This window comes from Garra rufa, chromosome 1 (genome assembly GCF_049309525.1).
Source record: "Garra rufa chromosome 1, GarRuf1.0, whole genome shotgun sequence".
In the NCBI taxonomy this organism is placed as follows: domain Eukaryota; kingdom Metazoa; phylum Chordata; class Actinopteri; order Cypriniformes; family Cyprinidae; genus Garra; species Garra rufa.
Window position 1 is genome coordinate 61084336 of NC_133361.1, and position 22103 is coordinate 61106438.

A 22103-nucleotide genomic window follows, 5' to 3' on the forward strand; every position below is an offset into this window, starting at 1 on the left:
TTTTAATTGTGATAATTTGGCTCACATTTAACAAACCCCCACCAATTCACTATCTCGACAAATTAAAATACTTCATAAGACCAATAAAAAAATTTTTTTTAGTGAATTGTTGGCCTTCTGGAAAGTATGTTCAATTACTGTATATGTACTCAATACTTGGTAGGGGCTCCTTTTGCCTTAATTACTGCCTCAATTCAATGTGTCATGGAGGTGATCAGTCTGTAACTCTGCTGAGGTGGAATGGAAGCCCAGGTTTCAGACAGTGGCCTTCAGCTCATCTGCATTTTTTTGGTCTCTTGTTTCTTATTTTTTCTCTTGACAATACCCCATTGATTCTCTATGAGGTTCAGATCTGGTGAGTTTGCTGGCCAGTCAAGCACACCAACACCATGGTCGTTTAATCAACTTTTGGTGCTTTTGGCAGTGTGGGCGGGTGCCAAATCCTGCTGGAAAATGAAATCAGCATCTTTAAAAAGCTGGTCAGCAGAAGTAAGCATGAAGTGCTCTAAAATGTCTTGGTAAACGGGTGCAGTGACTTTTCAAAAAACACAGTGGGCCAACACCAGCAGATGACATTGCACCCCAAATCATCACAGAATGTGGAAACTTAACACTGGATTTCAAGCAACTTTGTGATATGAGCTTCTCCACCCTTCCTCCAGACTCTAGGACCTTGGTTTCCAAATGAAATACAAAACTTGCTCTCATCTGAAAAGAGGACTTTGGACCACTGGGCAACAGTCCATTTCTTCTTCTCCTTAGCCTCCTTAGGCTCTTGATGCCTTGACCCCAGCCTCAGTCCATTCCTTGTGAAGTTCAACCAAATTCTGGAATTGATTTTGCTTAACAAGCCTCTCAAGGCCGCAGTTCTCTCGGTTGGTTGTGCATTTTTTTCTTCCACTCAACTTTCTGTTAACATGCTTGGATACAGCACTCTGTGAACAGCCAGCTTCTTTGGCAATGAATGTATGTGGCTTACCCTCCTTGTGAAGGGCGTCAATGATTGTCTTTGGACAACTGTCAGATCATCAGTCTTCCCCATGATTGTGTAGCCTAGTGAACCAAACTGAGAGACCATTTTGAAGGCTCAGGAAACCTTTGCAGGTGTTTTGAGTTGATTAGCTGATTGGCATTTCATCATATTCTAATTTGTTGAGATTGGTGGGTTTTTGTTAAATGTGAGCCAAATATCACAATTAAAAGAACCAAAGACTGTGTGCATTGAATTGATTTAATACACAAGTTTCACAACTTGAGTTGAATTACTGAAATAAATAAACTTTTCCAAGACAATTCTAATTTATTAAGATGCACCTGTATTTACAACTAAGTTCACCTCTGTAATGTTACAAACACATGACACATGTGGCATATTTCTGAATGAAACTGAATATTCAACACAAGGAAAACAATTTGGCAAGACTTTTGTATCCTTGGGAATTTAAGAAAGTAAATAAGATCAGTTGCCATTTAACATTGACTTTATATATCAAATTAATTTTAAAAGGGTCCAAATGTTCTAGAATATTCATTGTGACTACCAAAAAGTACAATCTGTAAATCTTACAAACATATTTGCATGTGTCAGTTTATTTGCCAGTGTTTATACTGGGCAAGTCTCTTTGATCAGAGTGGTTAGTCTTGGCTAACAGTTGTGTTCATGCAGCTCAGAAGCTGGATCTGTATCAGCTGCTGGCCCGTAATGCCTATTCCCCACAAGAGACGTTTGTGCCAATCTTGGGAAAGACTGTTTCCTCTACAGTTCACGAGGTGATGAACATGTCCTGCTGCATTTATGAATCCAGTTTGAGGCCCATCTGTTCACCTGTACACTTCAGCGGACTTACTGAACTAACTCACTGTGTTTGTGTGCAGCGGGTCATGGTACAGTGTGAGTGGCATGATGGAACAGTAAAGAATTTGCATGTCGATCTTCCATCACTGCAAAAGTACCAGGTATATTTTATAAATCAATAACTCTATATACCATGCCAGCTAGAAATCGTGTAAAACCAGGTGCATTCCTACAGGAATCGTAAATAATGTTCGCCGTTTAGCACAATGTACTAACCCAGTACCCTGCTTTAGTTCGACTGTGGCTACAATCTAAGCAATTTTAAATTCAGGAGCAAATTAGTATAACTTGGCCACAATTGAGCTAAAATGAGGGAACAAATTAGTACATGGCCACAAATGATTAAGTCATGAGAGCGAATTCTTAGCTTGTGTCCACAAAATCTATTTTTATTTTCTTCAGCATGTCATTTGTGGGGCTCCATTCTGATATACAACACTGAAGATTTCGAAGTTGTTCATTTCATTTTATTAGAGAGTTTTTTTTTCCACCAAATTTGATGTGGAAACGTTCTTTCTGATGTCACAACACTCAAGTAAACACATTTTCACGTTGTCATTCATGTCTTTCATCACATTCTTGAAGACTGCATTAGCCACTAGGCTTCTTTCAAAAATGTGTCCTAATGCATGTCTTCAAACCTTCAAACCTGAACATTCAGTTTTACTGAATGTTTTATTATTTACCTAGCTGAGAGCTGTCACAACTCCCATTTTCATTATATCTGTCAGATTGTAAGGACGTGTGCTATTCCATACAAAGTTGTATTTAGATGGATTTTGTATGTTTTTGTCCATCAGTTTAGAATCTGTGACATTTTGTATTTTTCACTTTATTTTGTCTTTCCTGTGTGACATGCAGAAGCGACTCATGGGTGCTGTGCGTCTGTTTGAAAGCAGAGTTCAGTGGCTGAACAGAACGGGGAGCAGGCAGATATGGGGAACCGTGTGTGAGCAGAGGTGAGAACCTTTAGACCAGGGATGTTCAGTCCTGCTCTTGGAGCACCACTGTCCTCTAGAGTTCAACTCCAGCCCCTATTAAACCCACCGGAACCAGCTAATGAAGGTCTTACTAAGCATACTAGAAACTTCCAGGCAATTGTGTTAGGGCAAGCTAAACTCAGCAGGACAGTGGCCCTCCAGGACCGTGTTCAGACATGCCTATTCTAGACAATATGTATGTTTCACCCTGCACAGTGAACTTCACAAATAGTAGGGAGCTTTTATGTTCTAAAGGGCACCGCAAATGGCATAGAGAACAATACACATTGATTTCCTTTGTGAAAAAGAAGTACACTTCAGCATAAAATTGGAAGTACACTTTAGCATAGCAATTTTGTCAGACTCTTAAGCAGAAGTGAACAGTGCGTTTTGTTCCTTTGCACCGGAACTCCAGTTATAGTTCTCGTATGACTTTGCTTGAGGACTTGAGTACCAAAATTGTTTTTTGTATAGCTGCAAGCAGCAATTACCAGGGTTTAAGACATTTAAGCACATATAAAAAAAGACATTGCATATTATTTAGCAAGCCTGTAACCATCTAAATCAATGATTAAAAAAGCTTTTTTGGCAAATCTTGGTCGTTTGCCACAGAAATATGATTTTCTTTTTAACGTTTATGACTGTTATAGCGGCAACTGTGGTCCGATCTCCCTAAAACGTTGCATGCTTGTTTAGAATCACTTGTCACATGTGAAGTTTTGAGTTTTTATTTAGGATTTATAGGCTTTTGGCCATATTTGGACAGGCCCATTTTCTAAATGACCCCCTTATAGCTTCCCAAAGAGTAAATTTTACATTTTTTTCTTGATAATTATTGACCTTGAGAGTCTAGAGAATTGTACTGCAGTGTTTTTACCCCCCAGTAGCCAAATTCTTTCAAATTTTTCACAGACCTTTAGGGCCGTGAGTCAAACAGACCCACCAATTGTTCCGATTGGCCTCCGTTAACCTTGTCTAATAGGTGCTCAAAGTTTATCGGCCTATATGGCAGGCATGTTTTTTGAGATACGTAAATGTCCTTATAGAAGCTTATGGCACTTTAAACCAAGACTGTGCGGACCAATTTTCAGAACAGACAGATATGTAGTTATGGCCGTTCTTATGATTTTTCCTCTAATAGGGCCACCAAGTGGCCAAGCTCTGCAACTTTTTTCATGTGTCCTCATATTCAGCTTTTACATACACATTGCAAGTTTGGCGAAGATATCTCATTCCGTTCAAAAGTTATAGCCATTTTAGTAAAGGCAATGGAATTTCAGTGCTACATACTTGAACCTCTAAATATCATTAAATGAAACATTGAAAAGTATTCATAATCCCATGAACTGACCCTGCAATATACAAAACAACAACAGCAGTAGTGTGCTTTACAGTCTTGATAGTTTGAATGTTTTTTAAAATGCTCTCAGCAGCCAGTAATTGAAAAACACACCACACAAAATGCATTGCGGTCAGCACAAACCCTGTTTATTCTTGTAAGACAAATCTAAGTATTAGTGCATATTGATCTTCGTTTTCCACCCTGTAACTTTTGTGGAAATCCATTAACGCTGATGTTTTTGCTGGGCCAGGAGGATCCAGGGATGTGGAGTGTGTTTGTGTGTCTCAGTTGCTCTTTCTCTGCCTTTCCCTACACAGGGTGCAGGTTCTTCTGGACATGTCTGGGATGAACGCCCACTACCAGCTTCACCTGCAGCACGCCCTTCGAATACTACTGCAGGAGCAGCTGGCTAACAAACACAGCTTCAATGTCATTGCGTAGGTCAAACACACTGTCGGGGTGCTTTCACTCTTTTGTAGTGTGACAGATTATGATCTGCTTTGTCATTCAGTCCCAGTCTTCTGCCACCTTTTTCTCAAGTAGTCAATTTTTTTTATCTTTTCCTTTATATACACCAGTCAAAAGTTTGAACACACTTCCTTTTTACAATGGCGTTTTGTGCCATGTTAAAAATGTAAAAAGAAAATCTAAAATTAAGAGATTTAAGTCATAATATTTTGAGAATGAAGTCGAAATATTTGAGAATACAGTCGAAATATTTGAGAATAAAGTCGAAATGTTTTGAGAATAAAATCGAAATGTTTCGAGAATAAAGTAGAAATTACCAGAATGAATTCTAAATGTTTCGAGAATAAAGTTGAAATATTTTGAGAATAAAGTTAAAATGTTTCAAGAATAAAGTCGAAATTACCAGAATAAAGTCTAACTGTTTTGAGAATAAAGTCGGAATTACGAGAATAAAGTTGAAATGTTTGGAGAATAAAGTCGAAACTTTTTGAGAGTAAAGTCGAAATTACGAGAATAAAGTCGAAATTACGAAAATAAAGATGAAGTTACTAGAATAAAGTCGAAATATTTTGGGAATAAAGTCAAAATTAACAGAATAAAGTCGAAAATACAAGAATAAAGTCGAAATATTTAGACAATAAAGTCAAAATGTTTCAAGAATAAAGTCTAAATTAACAGAATAAAGTCTAAATTATGAGAATAAAGTTGAAATATTTCGAGAATAAAGTTGAAATGTTTCGAAAATAAAGTCTAAACATTTTGAGAATAAAGTCGAAATTATGAGAATTAAGTCGAAATTACAAGAATAAAGTTGAAATTACTAGAATAAAGTGGAAATATTTAGAGAATAAAGTAAAAATGTTTTGAGAATAAAGACGAAATTACCAGAATAAAGTCTAAATGTTTTGAGAATAAAGTCAAAATTACCAGAATAAAGTCGAAATGTTTCGAGAATAAAGTTGAAATTACAAGAATAAACTCAAAAAAAATTTCAAGAATAAAGTCAAAATTACGTGAATAAATTTGAAATGTTTCAAGAATAAAGTCAAAACATTTTGAGAATGAAGTTGAAATGTTTGAGAATGAAGTCAAAATTATGAGAACAAAGTTGAAATATTTTGATAATAAAGTCGAAATTATGAGAATAAAGTCGAAATTATGATAATGAAGTCAAAATGTTTCAAGAATAAAGTCAAAATTTCGAGAATGAAGTCGAATTGTTTCGAGAATAAAGTTGAAATTACGAGAATAAACTCAAAAAATATTCAAAGTGTAAGAAATATAGTCTGCCTCGACCCAGATTCCACTCCGCAATATATGTTTAATTATGCTCATTTCCCAAAATGGCTTAATTATTATAGAGTAGAAGAAATTCAACAGTTTAGACCATTTGGGATAACGACATCCTGAGCAAAAGGTGACCAATTGTAGAATGGGAGCGGGTGTGAGACACTGAGAACCATCTCACACAAAGGGGTGTCAGAACTTAATTAACATACAGACGACAGCTGTTACGACAGGAGCAACTTCATTTACATTAGCATAGTAAACTGTAATGCTATAAAATGTTTGAGCTAAGGATGTTCTGGGTTCATTCTGACTCCGCTGAACCCAAGGTACAACATGTACTTTGTCACTGCTATGCTGCAATAAACATCTTCATCGAGATCTTCTACGTCCTCATCACTTTTTCTTACATAAGAATAAAGTCAAAATTACGTGAATAAATTTGAAATGTTTTGAGAATAAGGTCAAAACATTTTGAGAATGAAGTTGAAATTATGAGAATAAAGTTGAAATGTTTGAGAATGAAGTCGAAATTATGAGAATAAAGTCGAAATTATGATAATGAAGTCAAAATGTTTCAAGAATAAAGTCAAAATTTCGAGAATGAAGTCGAATTGTTTCGAGAATAAAGTTGAAATTACGAGAATAAACTCAAAAAATATTCAAAGAATAAAGTCAAAATTACGTGAATAAATTTGAAATGTTTTGAGAATAAGGTCAAAACATTTTGAGAATGAAGTTGAAATTATGAGAATAAAGTTGAAATGTTTGAGAATGAAGTCGAAATTATGAGAATAAAGTCGAAATTATGATAATGAAGTCAAAATGTTTCAAGAATAAAGTCAAAATTTCGAGAATGAAGTCGAATTGTTTCGAGAATAAAGTTGAAATTACGAGAATAAACTCAAAAAATATTAAAAGAATAAAGTCAAAATTACGTGAATAAATTTGAAATGTTTTGAGAATAAGGTCAAAACATTTTGAGAATAAAGTTGAAATTATGAGAATAAACTCAAAAAATATTCAAAGAATAAAGTCAAAATTACGTGAATAAATTTGAAATGTTTTGAGAATAAGGTCAAAACATTTTGAGAATGAAGTTGAAATTATGAGAATAAAGTTGAAATGTTTGAGAATGAAGTCGAAATTATGAGAATAAAGTCGAAATTATGATAATGAAGTCAAAATGTTTCAAGAATAAAGTCAAAATTTCGAGAATGAAGTCGAATTGTTTCGAGAATAAAGTTGAAATTACGAGAATAAACTCAAAAAATATTCAAAGAATAAAGTCAAAATTACGTGAATAAATTTGAAATGTTTTGAGAATAAGGTCAAAACATTTTGAGAATGAAGTTGAAATTATGAGAATAAAGTTGAAATGTTTGAGAATGAAGTCGAAATTATGAGAATAAAGTCGAAATTATGATAATGAAGTCAAAATGTTTCAAGAATAAAGTCAAAATTTCGAGAATGAAGTCGAATTGTTTCGAGAATAAAGTTGAAATTACGAGAATAAACTCAAAAAATATTCAAAGAATAAAGTCAAAATTACGTGAATAAATTTGAAATGTTTTGAGAATAAGGTCAAAACATTTTGAGAATGAAGTTGAAATTATGAGAATAAAGTTGAAATGTTTGAGAATGAAGTCGAAATTATGAGAATAAAGTCGAAATTATGATAATGAAGTCAAAATGTTTCAAGAATAAAGTCAAAATTTCGAGAATGAAGTCGAATTGTTTCGAGAATAAAGTTGAAATTACGAGAATAAACTCAAAAAATATTAAAAGAATAAAGTCAAAATTACGTGAATAAATTTGAAATGTTTTGAGAATAAGGTCAAAACATTTTGAGAATAAAGTTGAAATTATGAGAATAAACTCAAAAAATATTCAAAGAATAAAGTCAAAATTACGTGAATAAATTTGAAATGTTTTGAGAATAAGGTCAAAACATTTTGAGAATGAAGTTGAAATTATGAGAATAAAGTTGAAATGTTTGAGAATGAAGTCGAAATTATGAGAATAAAGTCGAAATTATGATAATGAAGTCAAAATGTTTCAAGAATAAAGTCAAAATTTCGAGAATGAAGTCGAATTGTTTCGAGAATAAAGTTGAAATTACGAGAATAAACTCAAAAAATATTCAAAGAATAAAGTCAAAATTACGTGAATAAATTTGAAATGTTTTGAGAATAAGGTCAAAACATTTTGAGAATGAAGTTGAAATTATGAGAATAAAGTTGAAATGTTTGAGAATGAAGTCGAAATTATGAGAATAAAGTCGAAATTATGATAATGAAGTCAAAATGTTTCAAGAATAAAGTCAAAATTTCGAGAATGAAGTCGAATTGTTTCGAGAATAAAGTTGAAATTACGAGAATAAACTCAAAAAATATTAAAAGAATAAAGTCAAAATTACGTGAATAAATTTGAAATGTTTTGAGAATAAGGTCAAAACATTTTGAGAATAAAGTTGAAATTACGTGAATAAAGTTTAAAAGTTTCGAGAATAAAAACAAAATATTTTAAGAATAAAGTTAAAATATTTTGATAATAAAGTCGAAATAATGAGAATAAAGTTGAAATTATGATAATGAAGTCGAAATGTTTCAAGAATAAAGTCAAAATTTTGAGAATAAAGTCTAAATGTTTCGAGAATAAAGTCGAATTGTTTCGAGAATAAAATTTAAATGATAAGAATAAACTCAAAAAATGTTTAAAGAATAAAGTCAAAATTACGTGAATACATTTAAAATGTTTGAAAGTCAAAACATTTTGAGCATAACGTTGAAATTACGAGAATATAGTCAAAATTATGAGAATACAGTCAAAATTATGTGAATAAAGTCAAAATTACAAGAATACAGTCGAAATTATGTGAATAAAGTCGAAATTACGAGAATAAAGTTGAAATGTTTCAAAAAATAAAGTTGAAATTATTCGAGAATAAAGCCGAAATTACAAGAATTAAATCATAGCAATTAAAGTTATAATATTTTGAGATTATAGCCTGTGCATGCAAACGGCCCAGATTGGGAGCACCAGGAGACGTTGCCAGGCCACTGGAATTTATTTGAATGTATGTGGGATTACTAGCAGAAATCATACCATGTGTTACACTTCGCTGGGATTGCATTCATTAGGCCTATTTAGTGAGCCAGTTAGCCAATAATAGCAATAAGCTTTGTGCTTTGGTACTTTTAGTATAAAACAAAGTCTCAGCTTTCAAAATCTGTCAGTTTTATAGTGAAACACAAACAATGTGTCTTGCAATAATGTGTTTTTCACGCTCTTCAATGTCGCTGTATTCATGTGAATCAGTGATGAAACATGATGTGTGGCATGAGAGCGCGATGGCTTGCCGGATGTACCAATAGGTCAATTAGCATGATATGTTCGTATTATTTTAAAATTTCAAGCACAAAAAAGCTGACATAAATGCACATTTCAAATAGAAAAATGGATCTGTGAAGGGCTATTATGCCAGAACAACAAAATTAGGGTACAGGTACAAGCATGAATAAACCGGCAATATTTCTCAATGGACTTGTCGACTGTGGTCCAGCTGTCGATTCCACATTTAGATACCAAGTAAATAAACAAAGATTTTAATATAGGAAAAAAAATTCGGCCATCATCTGACTGTCCGATTTAAGCTGCGGTGGTGGAGCCTGGCAACATAGTCAACAGTCTCGAAAAAATTAATAGGCCTATATATATGAACTAGATAATACAGCAGGCAATAATTTTTTATTAGGTTGGTACCTAAGTGTCAGGCTGTTTTTAAGTCCTAGTCCATTTTTGCTCCTGATATACATCAAAGTACTATAGTATTACCACCTCATAGCTAGTATGCTCTATTAATAATAAAAGCTCTTTATTGGCTTCTATGAAAGAACCTTTAACATACAGTTGAAGTCAAAAGTTTACATACACCTTGCAGAATCTGCAAAATGTTAATTATTTTAGCAAAATAAGAGGGATCATACAAAGTTCATGTTTTTTTTTTATTTAGTACTGACCTGAGTAAGATATTTCACATAAACGACATAGTCCACAAGAAAAAAATAATAGTTGAATTTATAGAAATAACCCCATTCAAAAGTTTACATAGACTTGATTCTTAATACAGTAGGTACTGTGTTGTTACCTGAATGATCCACAACTGTTTTTTTTTGTTTTGTTTTGTTTTGTGTTTTGTGATCTTCAGAAAAACCCTGTGTTTTCCAGCTTTTTTGTGTATTTGAACCCTTTCCAACAATGACTGTATGATTTTGAGATCCATCTTTTCACACTGAGGACAACTGAGGGACTCATATGCAACTATTACAGAAGGTTCAAACGCTCACTGATGCTTCAGAAGAAAAAAGATGCATAAGACGCAAGAACCAGGGGGTGAAAACTTTTGGAATTTGAAGATCAGGGTAAATTTCACTTTATTTGTCTTCTGGAACACATGTAAGTATCTTCTGTAGCTTCTGAAGGGCTGTACTGAATAAATTAGTTACATATGAGTCCCTCAGTTGTCCTCAGTGTGAAAATCTCAAAATCATACAGTCATTGTTGAAAGGATTCAAATACACAAAAATGCTGAAAAAACACAGAATTTGTGGGACCTGAAGAATTTTTCTAAAGAACAGCGGGCAGTTCTTCGGGGAACCCAAAATGACTCTTCTACAGCATCATTGTGAAATGCCCTTTTATTTTAAAAAGTGTAATTTTGTAAGGGAACACTGAATTGGTCTCTACATAAATAGCTGTACAAACACATCACATTCATAAATTGCTTTTCATAAATAAATCAGTGCTGGTGTTCTTTATTAATAACAGAATCATATTTGCATCATCACACGCACTTACGCAGAGGAAATGAAGGCAGTAATGGGCCGGTCGAAAGCCTCTGTACCATTTATCGTCAGTCTTCGGCAGTTGTCTGCTCCTGTTTTAGCATAGTCATGAGCGATCTACTTTAGTCTGGCATAAATAGAAGTCTTAATAGATTTCGCCTGAGAGCGCAGCGCACATACCTGCTCTTAATACAGCAGAGCAGCTGCACGGCTTCAATCCAGAGCATTTCATCATGTCACATGACTCAGCCGGTTACCTGTTATTTAATTCATCTCAATTTGTATAGCAGAGCCTCATTTACATAAACATTGTGTGCTATTAAATGTGTCTTTAATGTTATTTAAACTCGTTGAACTCGGTTTAAAGAATGTATTTACATGTGTTGTAATATAAAGGGATAGTTCACTCAAACGTGAAAATTCTGTCATTAATTACTCACCCACATGTCATTCCAAACTAATAAGACCTTGGTTCATCTTCTGAAGACAAATTAGGAAATCCAAGAGCTTTCTGACCCCAGAAAGGTAGTAAGGACATTGATAAAATTGTCCATGTGACAATGATTCAACCTTAATTTGATGAAGCTACGAGAATGCTTTTCGTGTGCAAAGAAAACAAACATAACGACTTTATAATAAAACTTGATTAAAAAGTTTGTCGAGAAAGCTTTAAGTTGGCTTGAAAAAGCCTGATCAGAAAGTGTAAACAAGTTCCAAGTAGTTTTAAAGCTAAAAGATTGAATGTGATTAGCATATGATTAATATGATTACACTAATACGATTAGCAAGTTGTTAGCATGATTAGCATTTTTCTAACATGATTAGCAAGTTGTTAGCATGTTTCTAGCATGTTTGTAACATGATTAACATGTCAATAGCGTGTTGCTAGCATGTTAATAGCATGTTGTTAACATCATTACCATGTTTCTAACATGATTAGCATGTTACTAGCGTGTAGCTAGCATGATTAAAATGCCGTTACCATTACTGACATGATTACTAAGTTACTAGCATGATTAACATGTTGTTAACATGTTTCTAGCCAAATTAGCATGTTGTTAGCAATTTCTAACATGATTAGCAAGTTATTAGCATGATTAGCATGTCGTTAGCATGTTTTTAACATGATTAGTCTGTTACTAGCATGTTGCTAACATGATTAGAATGTCGCTAACATGATGTTACCATTAGTAGCCTGTTGTTAGCCTGATTAGCATGTTTCTAACATGATTACCAAGATGTTAGCATGTTGCTAGCATGTTGTTAGCATCATTACCATGTTTCTAACATGATTAGCATGTTACTAACGTGTAGCTACCATGATTAGAATGCTGTTAGCATTACCAACATGATTAGCAAGTTACTAGCATGATTAACATGTTGTTAACATGTTTCTAACCTGATTGACATGTTGTTAGCACATTTCTAGCATGATTAGCAAGTTATTAGCATGATTAGCATGTCGTTAGCATGTTTTTAACATGATTAGCCTGTTACTAGCATGTTGCTAACATGATTAGAATGTCGCTAACATGATGTTAGTTGTTAGCCTGATTAGCATGTTTCTAACATTATTCTAGTTGCTAGGCTGGGTTAGATAGATAGATAGATGCATGTTGCTAGAATGTTTCTAATTTATTTAACATGTTACTGACATGTAGCTAGCATGATTAGCAAGTTACTAGCATGTTTCTAACATGTTTGTTACATGATAATTTTGTCAATAGTGTGTTGCTAGCATTTCGATAGCATGTTGTTAGCATCATTACCATGTTGCTAACATAATTAGCAAGGCACTAGCTTGTTTCTAACACGATTAGCATGTTACTAGCGTGTAGCTAGCATGATTAGAATGCCGTTAGCATTACTAACATCATTAGCAAGTTAATAGCATGATTAACTTGTTGATAACATGTTTCTAACCTGATTAACATGTTTCTAGCCAAATTAGCATGTTGTTAACAATTTCTAGCATGATTAACAAGTTATTAGCATGATTAGCATGTCGTTAGCATGTTTTTAACATGATTAGTCTGTTACTAGCATGTTGTTAACATGATTAGAATGTCGCTAACATGATGTTAGTTGTTAGCCTGATTAGCATGTTTCTAACATTATTCTAGTTGCTAGGCTGGGTTAGATAGATAGATAGATGCATGTTGCTAGAATGTTTCTAAATTATTTAACATGTTACTGACATGTAGCTAGCATGATTAGCAAGTTACTAGCATGTTTCTAACATGTTTGTTACATGATAATTTTGTCAATAGTGTGTTGCTAGCATTTCGATAGCATGTTGTTAGCATCATTACCATGTTGCTAACATAATTAGCAAGGCACTAGCTTGTTTCTAACACGATTAGCATGTTACTAGCGTGTAGCTAGCATGATCAGAATGCCGTTAGCATTACTAACATCATTAGCAAGTTAATAGCATGATTAACTTGTTGATAACATGTTTCTAACCTGATTAACATGTTGCTAGCATGATGTTAGCACGTTTCTAGCATGATTAGCAAGTTATTAGCATGTTACTACCATGCTTAGCATGTCATTAGCATGTTTGTAACATGATTAGCCTGTTACTAACATGTTTCTGACATGTTTAGCATGTTACTAGTGTGTAGCTAGCATGATTAGAATGCTGTTACCATTAATAACATGATTAGCCAGTTACTAGCATGATTAACATGTTGTTAGCATGTTGTTAGCATTGTCGTTAGCCTGTTTCTAGCATGTTTCTAACATGATTAGCCTATTACCAGCATTAGAATGTTGCTAGCATGATGTTAGCATTAGTAGCCTGTTGTTTTTAGCATGATTAGCAAGTTACTAGCATGTTTCTAGCATGTAGTTAACATGTTTATAGCCTGATTAGCATATCATTAACATGATTCTAGTTGCTAGGCTTGGTTAGATAGATAGATAGATAGATAGATAGATAGATAGATAGATAGATAGATAGATAGATAGATAGATAGATAGATAGATAGATAGATAGATAGATAGATAGATAGATAGATAAATGGAAAGTTTGATTGAGTCTCAAGGGATTCTGTGAGTTTTGACAGTTGGAGTTTGAATAGTCTTGGCTCATTTGAACATTCCGTCAATGTACGCCAATTTTTCCCAGTTTTAATCGTCATTTTTAGGAAAACCGTCCGATCAGTTAGAAAAGATATAGCAACTTGAGTCAGATCAGTCCGAAGATCTGGGCTGAGTTGGAGTTTGTAGAGTAGTGTTATCTTTCTGGGCCTTGAACGTGAAGTTGTGTCACTGTCTATTCAGGGTCAGAAAGCTCTCAAATATCTTCATTTGTGTTCTGAAGATGAACATAGGTCTTATGGGTTTGGAATGACATGAGGGTGAGTAATTAATGACAGAACTTTCATTTTTAGGTGAACTTGTCATCTCTGTCAAGTTCATTTCCTGTTTGCTGCCACATTCATCATACTGTATGTGGTCTTGTCATTATTCATCACAGTTTTGGATCAGATGTCAAGTCATGGCAGGAGAAGATGGTTCCCTCCACCCAAGAAAACCTTCAAGCTGTTTGGCAGTAAGAGGACAGGATGTGCCTTTGACTTCACAGTCTGTTGTTCTCTCTGTCTCATTTCCTGTTTTAATGGTCGTTAGTGGTGTTTGCTAATGCATCACTATTGCTATTGCTTATACTGAACTTCCAGATCAGAGTTTGATCAAAACTGAATAAAAGTGACTGAAATCCCATTTTTAGGCATTTCATTCTGTGTTCGTTCTTTCTTAGTCGTAGGCTACTCCATTTTAGTAGTGTAATTCATCCTAGCACTTGTTTTTGTTCCCAAGTTCAGTTTAAGTTCATCCCGAAACAGTAAATCTGTGCAGCCTGTGTGCATTTCCTAATATAGCATGTTCTGGTTTCTGCTCTTGAAGCACAGAAAGAAAACGTCTTTTGGTGATAAATCTTGTTATTTACTCAGTGTGCGTGTCTCTTCAGGTGGATTCAGGCAGTCGAGTGTGCCGGGAGTCGTAATACTCTTGCTGCTCTACAGTGCGCTCTAGAGGAGGAAGCACAGGAAGAATCGCCACTGACTCGAGGCGTGTACCTCCTCACCACCGGCATGCCAGATCAACATATGGTTAGTTGGACTCTCACGGTTCATTTTAATCACTTGCAAGCCAAGGTCCTGTCACACGTAGTGCACAGTATGGCCTTTACTTATTTTCATGAATTTACAGGAGCATTTGTTTATTTGTTTAATGGGTGCCATTCTTTGGAGTTAGGAGAGTTAAAGGATTAGTTCACTTCCAGAGCAAAAATGTAGAGATAATTTACTGGTCATCCCTTGTCATCCAAGATGTTCATGTGTTTCTTCCTTCAGTCGTAAAGAAATTATGTTTTTTAAGAAAAACATTTCAGGATTTCTCTTCATATAGTGGACTTCTATGATGTCCATGAGTTTGAACTTCCAAAATGCAGTTTAAATGTAGCTTCAAAGGGCTCTAAACAATCCCAGCCGAGGAAGAAGGGTATTATCTAGCAAAATGATCGGTCATTTTCGAAAAACAAATTGACAATTTATATACTTTTTAACCTCAAATGCTCGTCTTGCCTAGCTCTGCATGTACTCTGTGTATTCTGGTTCAAGACAGTTAGGGTATGTCAAAAAACTCTCATTTCATTTTCTCCTCCAAACTTTTTTTTTTCCTTTGCACATTCACTTTGTAAACACTTGGTCGGTACTTCTGCTGCAATGTTGGATGATTTTGAAGTTGGAGGAGACAATGAGATGGGAGGTTTTCAACATACCCTAATTGTCTTGAACGAGAATACTTAGAGGGTTTACGCAGAGCTAGACAAGATTAGCATTTGAGGTTAAAAACTATATTAAAAACATTTTTTTTTTAAATGACCAATCTTTCGCTAGATAAGACCCTTATTCCTTGTCTGGGATCATTTAGAGCTCTTTAAAGCTGCACTGAAGCTGCATTTTGGAAGTTCAAACCCGCGGGCACCATAGAAGTCAACTATATGGAGAGAAATCCTGAAATGTTTTCCTCAAAAAACATAATTTCTTTACGACTGAAGAAAGAAAGACATGAACATCTTGGATGACAAAGGGGTGAGTATTTCACAGCTTTTCATTTTACAAGGCTTTAATTGGTGGACTGGAATCATGTGTTTTACTTGTGAATTATTGTGGTGTTTTTATCAGCTGTTTGGACTCTCATTCTAAAGGCACCCATTCACTGCATTGGTAAGCATGTGATGTAATGCTAAATTCCCCCAAATCTGTTCTGAAACTCAAAAACTGTTCAGAAACTTCAAAATCTTGGATGGTCTGAGGGTAAATAAATCTTCAGCAATTTTTCATTTTTGTGCCCACTTGAGATTCCTTTGTTTCTCATAGGACACAGTTAATGTCATTGCCACATGGAGGATTTTGGAAATGGGATTTGAGACAGACCTAAAGTTTTTGCTTTGAATGTTTTGGTATGAATGGTATTCAAACTGAAGCATTATTTTAAGTGGACAAATTAGCTGACATAATTAAAACTCATATTTAAAACTCTTTATTTAATTGTTCTTTGTTCACTTAAAAATGAATCATTTTTAACCTGAAAAATAAATGGACAGTTTAAAACTAATTATTAAGGGGAGACACTGCAGGCAAAAACACAGCTTTTTCAGGCATCTGTCAAATTTGAGTTTTTGGCCTTTTTGGTTTTTCATTAAGTGTGTTTTTTTGGAATAGTGGAAAGAAAACATCTAAAAGTCACTGTTAAGTGTTTCTTTTATAGCACTTTATCTATTTGTGCCAGTAGATGTCAATTACAATTCATATTTTAAAAAAACGTTTATTCAAAATGAGTTTTTTCTCCTACACTGAGCCATAAATCTCCACTTCAGTAACACTTACACACACCAAACTTTATATTTTTATTCCTGCCTATATCCTGAAGGTTTTTACAGAGGGATTTGTTCATAATGATTTGCTTGATTTTATTCCCCCAAAAATGATAAAAAAAAAATTAATGTTTCCTGTCTGTTCTAAGTTTTTTCTGAATTATGTTGTGACGAAATGAGATACCCAAAATTCTCTCTGTGAAGACTTTTGACTCTTAAATTAAACAAGAAATTAAACAAGAATTTTGAAACTGACTTCATCCAGTGTTTTGATTATTGTACTAGAAATGTGTACAAAGTAGCGCATATTTCATTTGTATAGTTAAACATAACATTTTAGAAAACTTGTAATACAAACATTTTTTTTGCAATTATTAGTCTAATCAATCAACTGGGTAAGCAAGGTGATAACTATTAGTCTTTTTAACAAATCCTATTTACCTGCAGTGTCTCGCCTCAACTAAATTCATGTTGTAAAGCTTGTTTTTAAAATGTTGTTTATCATTCAATTAAAAATTACTTATTTATTTATTGTAAGAAATGACAAAAACTCAGAGTTAAAATGTGTTAGAACAAATTCATCTTGATATTGTCAGATAACTTTGATAGAAAGTTAAATTTAAGCACACAATTAGATAATACCAATTTAGGTCAACCAATTACCAAGCAATGCTTAATTTGGTTCAGTCTGTGGTGTAAAAAGGTTGCAGCAATTAAAATAAAACACTTAAGCAAAACATGGTCAGGTAAAAGTCTCTGAATATTGTTTGGTCACAAATTTTTACCAATTTTACTGGTAGTCCAGTGTATGAAGAATTTTTAGGCATAATATGTCACAGTTTACTTTATTTTGCTATCCACACACATAAATGTGTGTCTTACAATGTCTTAATGAAATTATATCTGGTGTCTGAATAGTTATTGGTTTGAATGTAAATTTTATTGTATTGATTTGTCAGTTTAAAAACTGATTTAATTTGTTTCGAATTTGTTTGAAATAATAAATTGTTAAATTATTCCAAGTCCTTAATATTAAACCATATTGAGCCCTTCAAAAATGATCATGCCAGCCACTGCTGCCATCTGCTGTATAAATATAAAGGATGCAGTTTCAGTATTTTGAAGCAGATGCATCATCACTTTTTTCCTCTGCAGGCTAATAACTGAAAAAAGCAGTCACAGTGTTTTTAATACTCTCATTCTCAGGTTTCTGTCACTGTGTGTGTGTCTGAGCGCTGCAGCGCAACGAACCTGAATCTCCACGTGTGCCTGTTCACCGGAGAGGAGGACACTGCCCGCTGCCCTCCGCCCCGTTACGCCACCCGGACTGAAACCGCCCGGGCTTTGAGTGGCCTGGCACACACGGGAAACGGACGCTTCCTTTGGATGACTGAGACTGGTGAGAAGAGACTGTTGAATGACTACGAGACTGAGTTTGAGGTGGAAAAATCCTTCAGTTTTATTTTGTTGTTCAGCTTTTGAGAGTCTGAGGTCATGTGTACAAAGGTTCTAGAGCTGCTGTTTACTTGAGCTCTGATGTTGTGCTGCTTTTGTCTCTGTCATGTGTGCAACACATGGTGCTTGAACCCAGTGCATCTTACAATGGGAAGTCTTGTGTTTGTGTGTGTGTGCAGTGGAAAATATGAGCCTTGTCTTTCCCTGCAGGCATCGTGGAGAGTGATGACATCAGTGCCCTAATTGGAGAAATGGAGACGGGCGTTAATTATTTTCAGAAGGTGAGTCCAGAGCACTGCGTTCGGGGCGCTTTTCTCACATGACCTGTACGTGACCTGTGTCCGTGGTGTTTAAATAATTCATGGGAACCTGAAGAAAAGTTTGAAACACACCTGCAAGAAATGATCAGTTGTTGATGTTTAGAAAGGACCATCCGGGGCTTTGTTCATTCAGAACCAGCTGGATTTGCTGAAGATGTTTCATCATCTGTTTAATCAAGTCTAGTTGCTGGTAAAGTCACAGTGGAATCATTAAATAAGGCCGTTTACTGTTAATAGATACGCTACTGTTTAAATATTTTGGGTTTAGGAAGATTTTGTCATTTTTTTAAGAAATGAAAACTTTTAATTAGCGAGGATGCAGTAAATGAATCAAAATTGACAGTGAAGACATTCATGTTACAAAAATGTCTATGGATCAGGGTAAATTTAAATTATTTTGTCTTCTGGGAAACATGCAAGCACCTTTTGTAGCTTCTGGGGCAGTACTAAATGAAAAAAAAAGATATTCAGGCAAAATTAGAAAAATGTACACATCTTCATTCCGTTCAAAAGTTTTCACCCTCCGACTCCTAATGCATCATTTTCCTTCTGAAGCATCAGTGAGCGTTTCAACCTTCTGTAATGGTTGTATATGAGTCCCTCAGTTGTCCTCAGTGTGAAAAGATGGATCTCAAAATCATACAGTCATTGTTGAAAAGAGTTTAAAAACTCATGAGATTCATGCACAACTATCACAAAAAAAGGAACACCGCTGTGGATCATTCAGGTATGAACAAAGCATTAAGAATCAAGTTTATTGGACAGGATCATTTTTTATAAATGTAACTAATATTTTCTCTTGCGAACCATATGTAAACAGCTTATATGTGAAATATCTTATTCAGGTCAGTTCTAAATAAAAAATAACATGCATTTTGTTCGATCCCTCTTAGTTTCGTAAAATAATGAACCCTGCAGATTTTGCAAGGTGTATGTAAACTTTGACCTCAACTGTATTTATTTGCTCCTCCTTGAACAAAACAGCTTTTCTTTTTCCAATTTTTCACCCCCTTTTCACAATCCCAGTGGAATGGATAAAGTCTCAGTCAACATTTTCCATCAGATTACCAAAATAAAACTGATTGAAAACACAGTTTCATGATGTTTTCATATTACCTGCGTTTGTTTCTGATATTGCATAAATGTAATGTTTCATATATTGGACTTTCATCCATGTTTTTTTTTTTTGGCAGTGCTCTGAATTAGTGGACTCTCTGATCCAGAAAGGCTCCGACAGGGGTTCGGGAGAAACAAGCCCCCCATCCATAAAACCCCAGGCCTGGACCCGCAAAGCAAAACTTCCATCTCCTCGACCCACAACACTCAGCCTGGCTAGACTGGTCAGATCACTCTCATCATCTCACCATAAAACATGTTATGCTTGTTCAGTAAAACCTGAACTAGAATTTACCAGCGATTAGTTTCACATAGCCAGACCTTTCAGTGACTTCAGTCCAGCTTATTCTAGTGAAGAACCATCATGTAAATTAGTGACAAGTCAGTTTGTTTTGTTGATATGTGCTGTTTAAGGCTACCTGATCTCATGACAAAGACACCAATAAGTATATATAACTGCAGTTTCCAACAAAAATAAACACTAGAGGCAGTAAAACAGTGAGCACTTGTACTCGTTTTCAAACACAGTTATGATTACAGCCCCATATATTTTGCTTTTCGGACATAACAAACTTGCTTGGTTGCTCAGCCGGCAAGGAATTGGATTTAGGATGCAGAATCCTTGGGTGCGAATCTCATGAAAAAAACATGCTAAATATTTCGCTTCTTGTGAAAGAAGTTTCCCACTGGTACATTTTTGTCATGAGATCAGGTTTCTACAGGTACAGTTTTGAAATCACAGACTATACAAACCATTGAAATTCATGCTGGTCTAATCTGGTCTTTTCAGTAGGACACTTTTCAGTATTATTTTACTTCCAGAATTTAAATTTCCTGATAATTTACTCACCACCATGTCATTCAAGATGTTCATGTATTTCTTTCTTCAGTCAAAAATAAATGAATGTTTTTGAGGAAAACATTCCAGGATTTTTCTCCATATAGTGGACTTTAATGGATTCAGGAGTGAAGCTGCTCTGTGCTGGAGGAGATCCAACGGGTTGACGGTCCAAATTGCAGTTTCAGTGCATATTCAAAGGGCTCTACACAATCCCAGCCAAGGAATAAGTGCTTGTCTTGCACCAATCCAACCCCATGCATTACGTAGTCATGTTTGAAAGATCATGCATACACATACGCAGACATAGGCGGAAGTACCAAGCCAGTGTTTACAAAGCGAATGTGCAAAGAAAGTCAAACGGCCTTTACAAAAAAGGTTAAACAATGATGTTGGGTGATTTTGAAGTTGGAGAAGAAAATGAGATTTGTTTTTTGCCCTACCCTACCTTTTGAACCAAAGTACACAGACGAAGAACTGAACTGTGCATGATTTGATGCGATGCATGAAGTTCAGATTTGTACATTTGTGGTTAATTTTTATTTATTTATTTATTTTTTTAAATCACTGATAGTTTGGTTAAATAAGACCCTTATTCCTTGGCTTGGATCACGTAAAGCCCTTTGAAGCTGCATTGAAATTGCAATTTGAACCCACTGGATCCCACTGAGAAAAATCCTGAAATGTTTTCCTCCAAAACCTTGATTTATTTTCAACTGAACAACGAAAGACATAAACATCTTGGATGACATGGGGCTGAGTAAATTATCAGGACATTTTTATTCTGGAAGTGAACTAATCCTTAAAAGGGATAGTAATTTTGTCAGCATTTCATCCCCCTCATGCCATTCCAAACCTGTATTTCTTTCTTCTGCTGAACACAAAAGAAGATATTTTAGTGAATGTTGATAACCAGACTTTGTTGGTGACCATTGGCTTCCACTGTAGTCATACAAATCTGGAACGACATGAGGGTGAATAAATGATAACCGGCATTTAATTTTTAGGTGAGCTATCTCTCTTAAAGACTCATTAGAAAGATGTTTTCATAATGAATGCTTTTTCATCATGATGTATAAACAGGAAGGCAGGCAGAAGAGCAGATTGGCACAGAACAGCTTGGCTTGGAGGCCGAACAGCTCTAAAGCAGATATCCCAGCAGGTGTGATGTCTTATCAACATCCTGACTCTAATTATTAGAGATCATATACCAAATGCTCTCTATTTGCCATCCAAACTGTTTGCTTTAATTTACATACATATAAATACATTTACCTTTGCTTTTGATCCAAGTAACTTATTCTATCCCAGCATGTCAGTGTTGTCAGTGTCTATATTTGTCTCAGTCTAAATCATCCTCATTTTGCCTCTCACACTAAATGCTGGGCTATTTATGTGACTCATGGTGCTTTTATGGTCTTTTTTAGTCCATTCAGCTGATATCAGCACACCAGCAAGGCCATCAAGGTCTGCAGATCAGAGGAAAACCAATGTGTCTCAGTCTGTTTTCTTCATGGAAGATGGCAACTTGGGTTAGTAGAAATTGATTTGCCATGTTTGTCTTGCAATAGATAGAATTGATTGATGGCTCATATTGTGGTGCGGAAGGTGCAAGACAATCAAAATATTGAGAAAATTGCCTTTAAAGATGTCCAAACGAAGTTCTTAGCCATGCATATTACAAATCAAAAATTAAGTTTTGATATAT

The 22103-nt window shown here is 34.8% G+C and overlaps 1 protein-coding gene across 1 annotated transcript in view; it reads left to right on the forward strand.

Annotated features, from left to right (window-relative positions):
- The window catches only part of vwa3a (von Willebrand factor A domain containing 3A), a 45232-nt gene that overhangs the window by 17490 nt on the left and 5639 nt on the right, over positions 1–22103 (forward strand). The window contains exons 13-23 of the mRNA XM_073833184.1: positions 1667–1770; positions 1876–1956; positions 2717–2814; positions 4495–4614; positions 14264–14338; positions 14756–14897; positions 17873–18065; positions 18332–18402; positions 19635–19781; positions 21479–21557; positions 21823–21927. Coding sequence (XP_073689285.1) covers positions 1667–1770; positions 1876–1956; positions 2717–2814; positions 4495–4614; positions 14264–14338; positions 14756–14897; positions 17873–18065; positions 18332–18402; positions 19635–19781; positions 21479–21557; positions 21823–21927 — 1215 coding nt within the window. The remainder of the gene's footprint in view (positions 1–1666; positions 1771–1875; positions 1957–2716; positions 2815–4494; positions 4615–14263; positions 14339–14755; positions 14898–17872; positions 18066–18331; positions 18403–19634; positions 19782–21478; positions 21558–21822; positions 21928–22103) is intronic.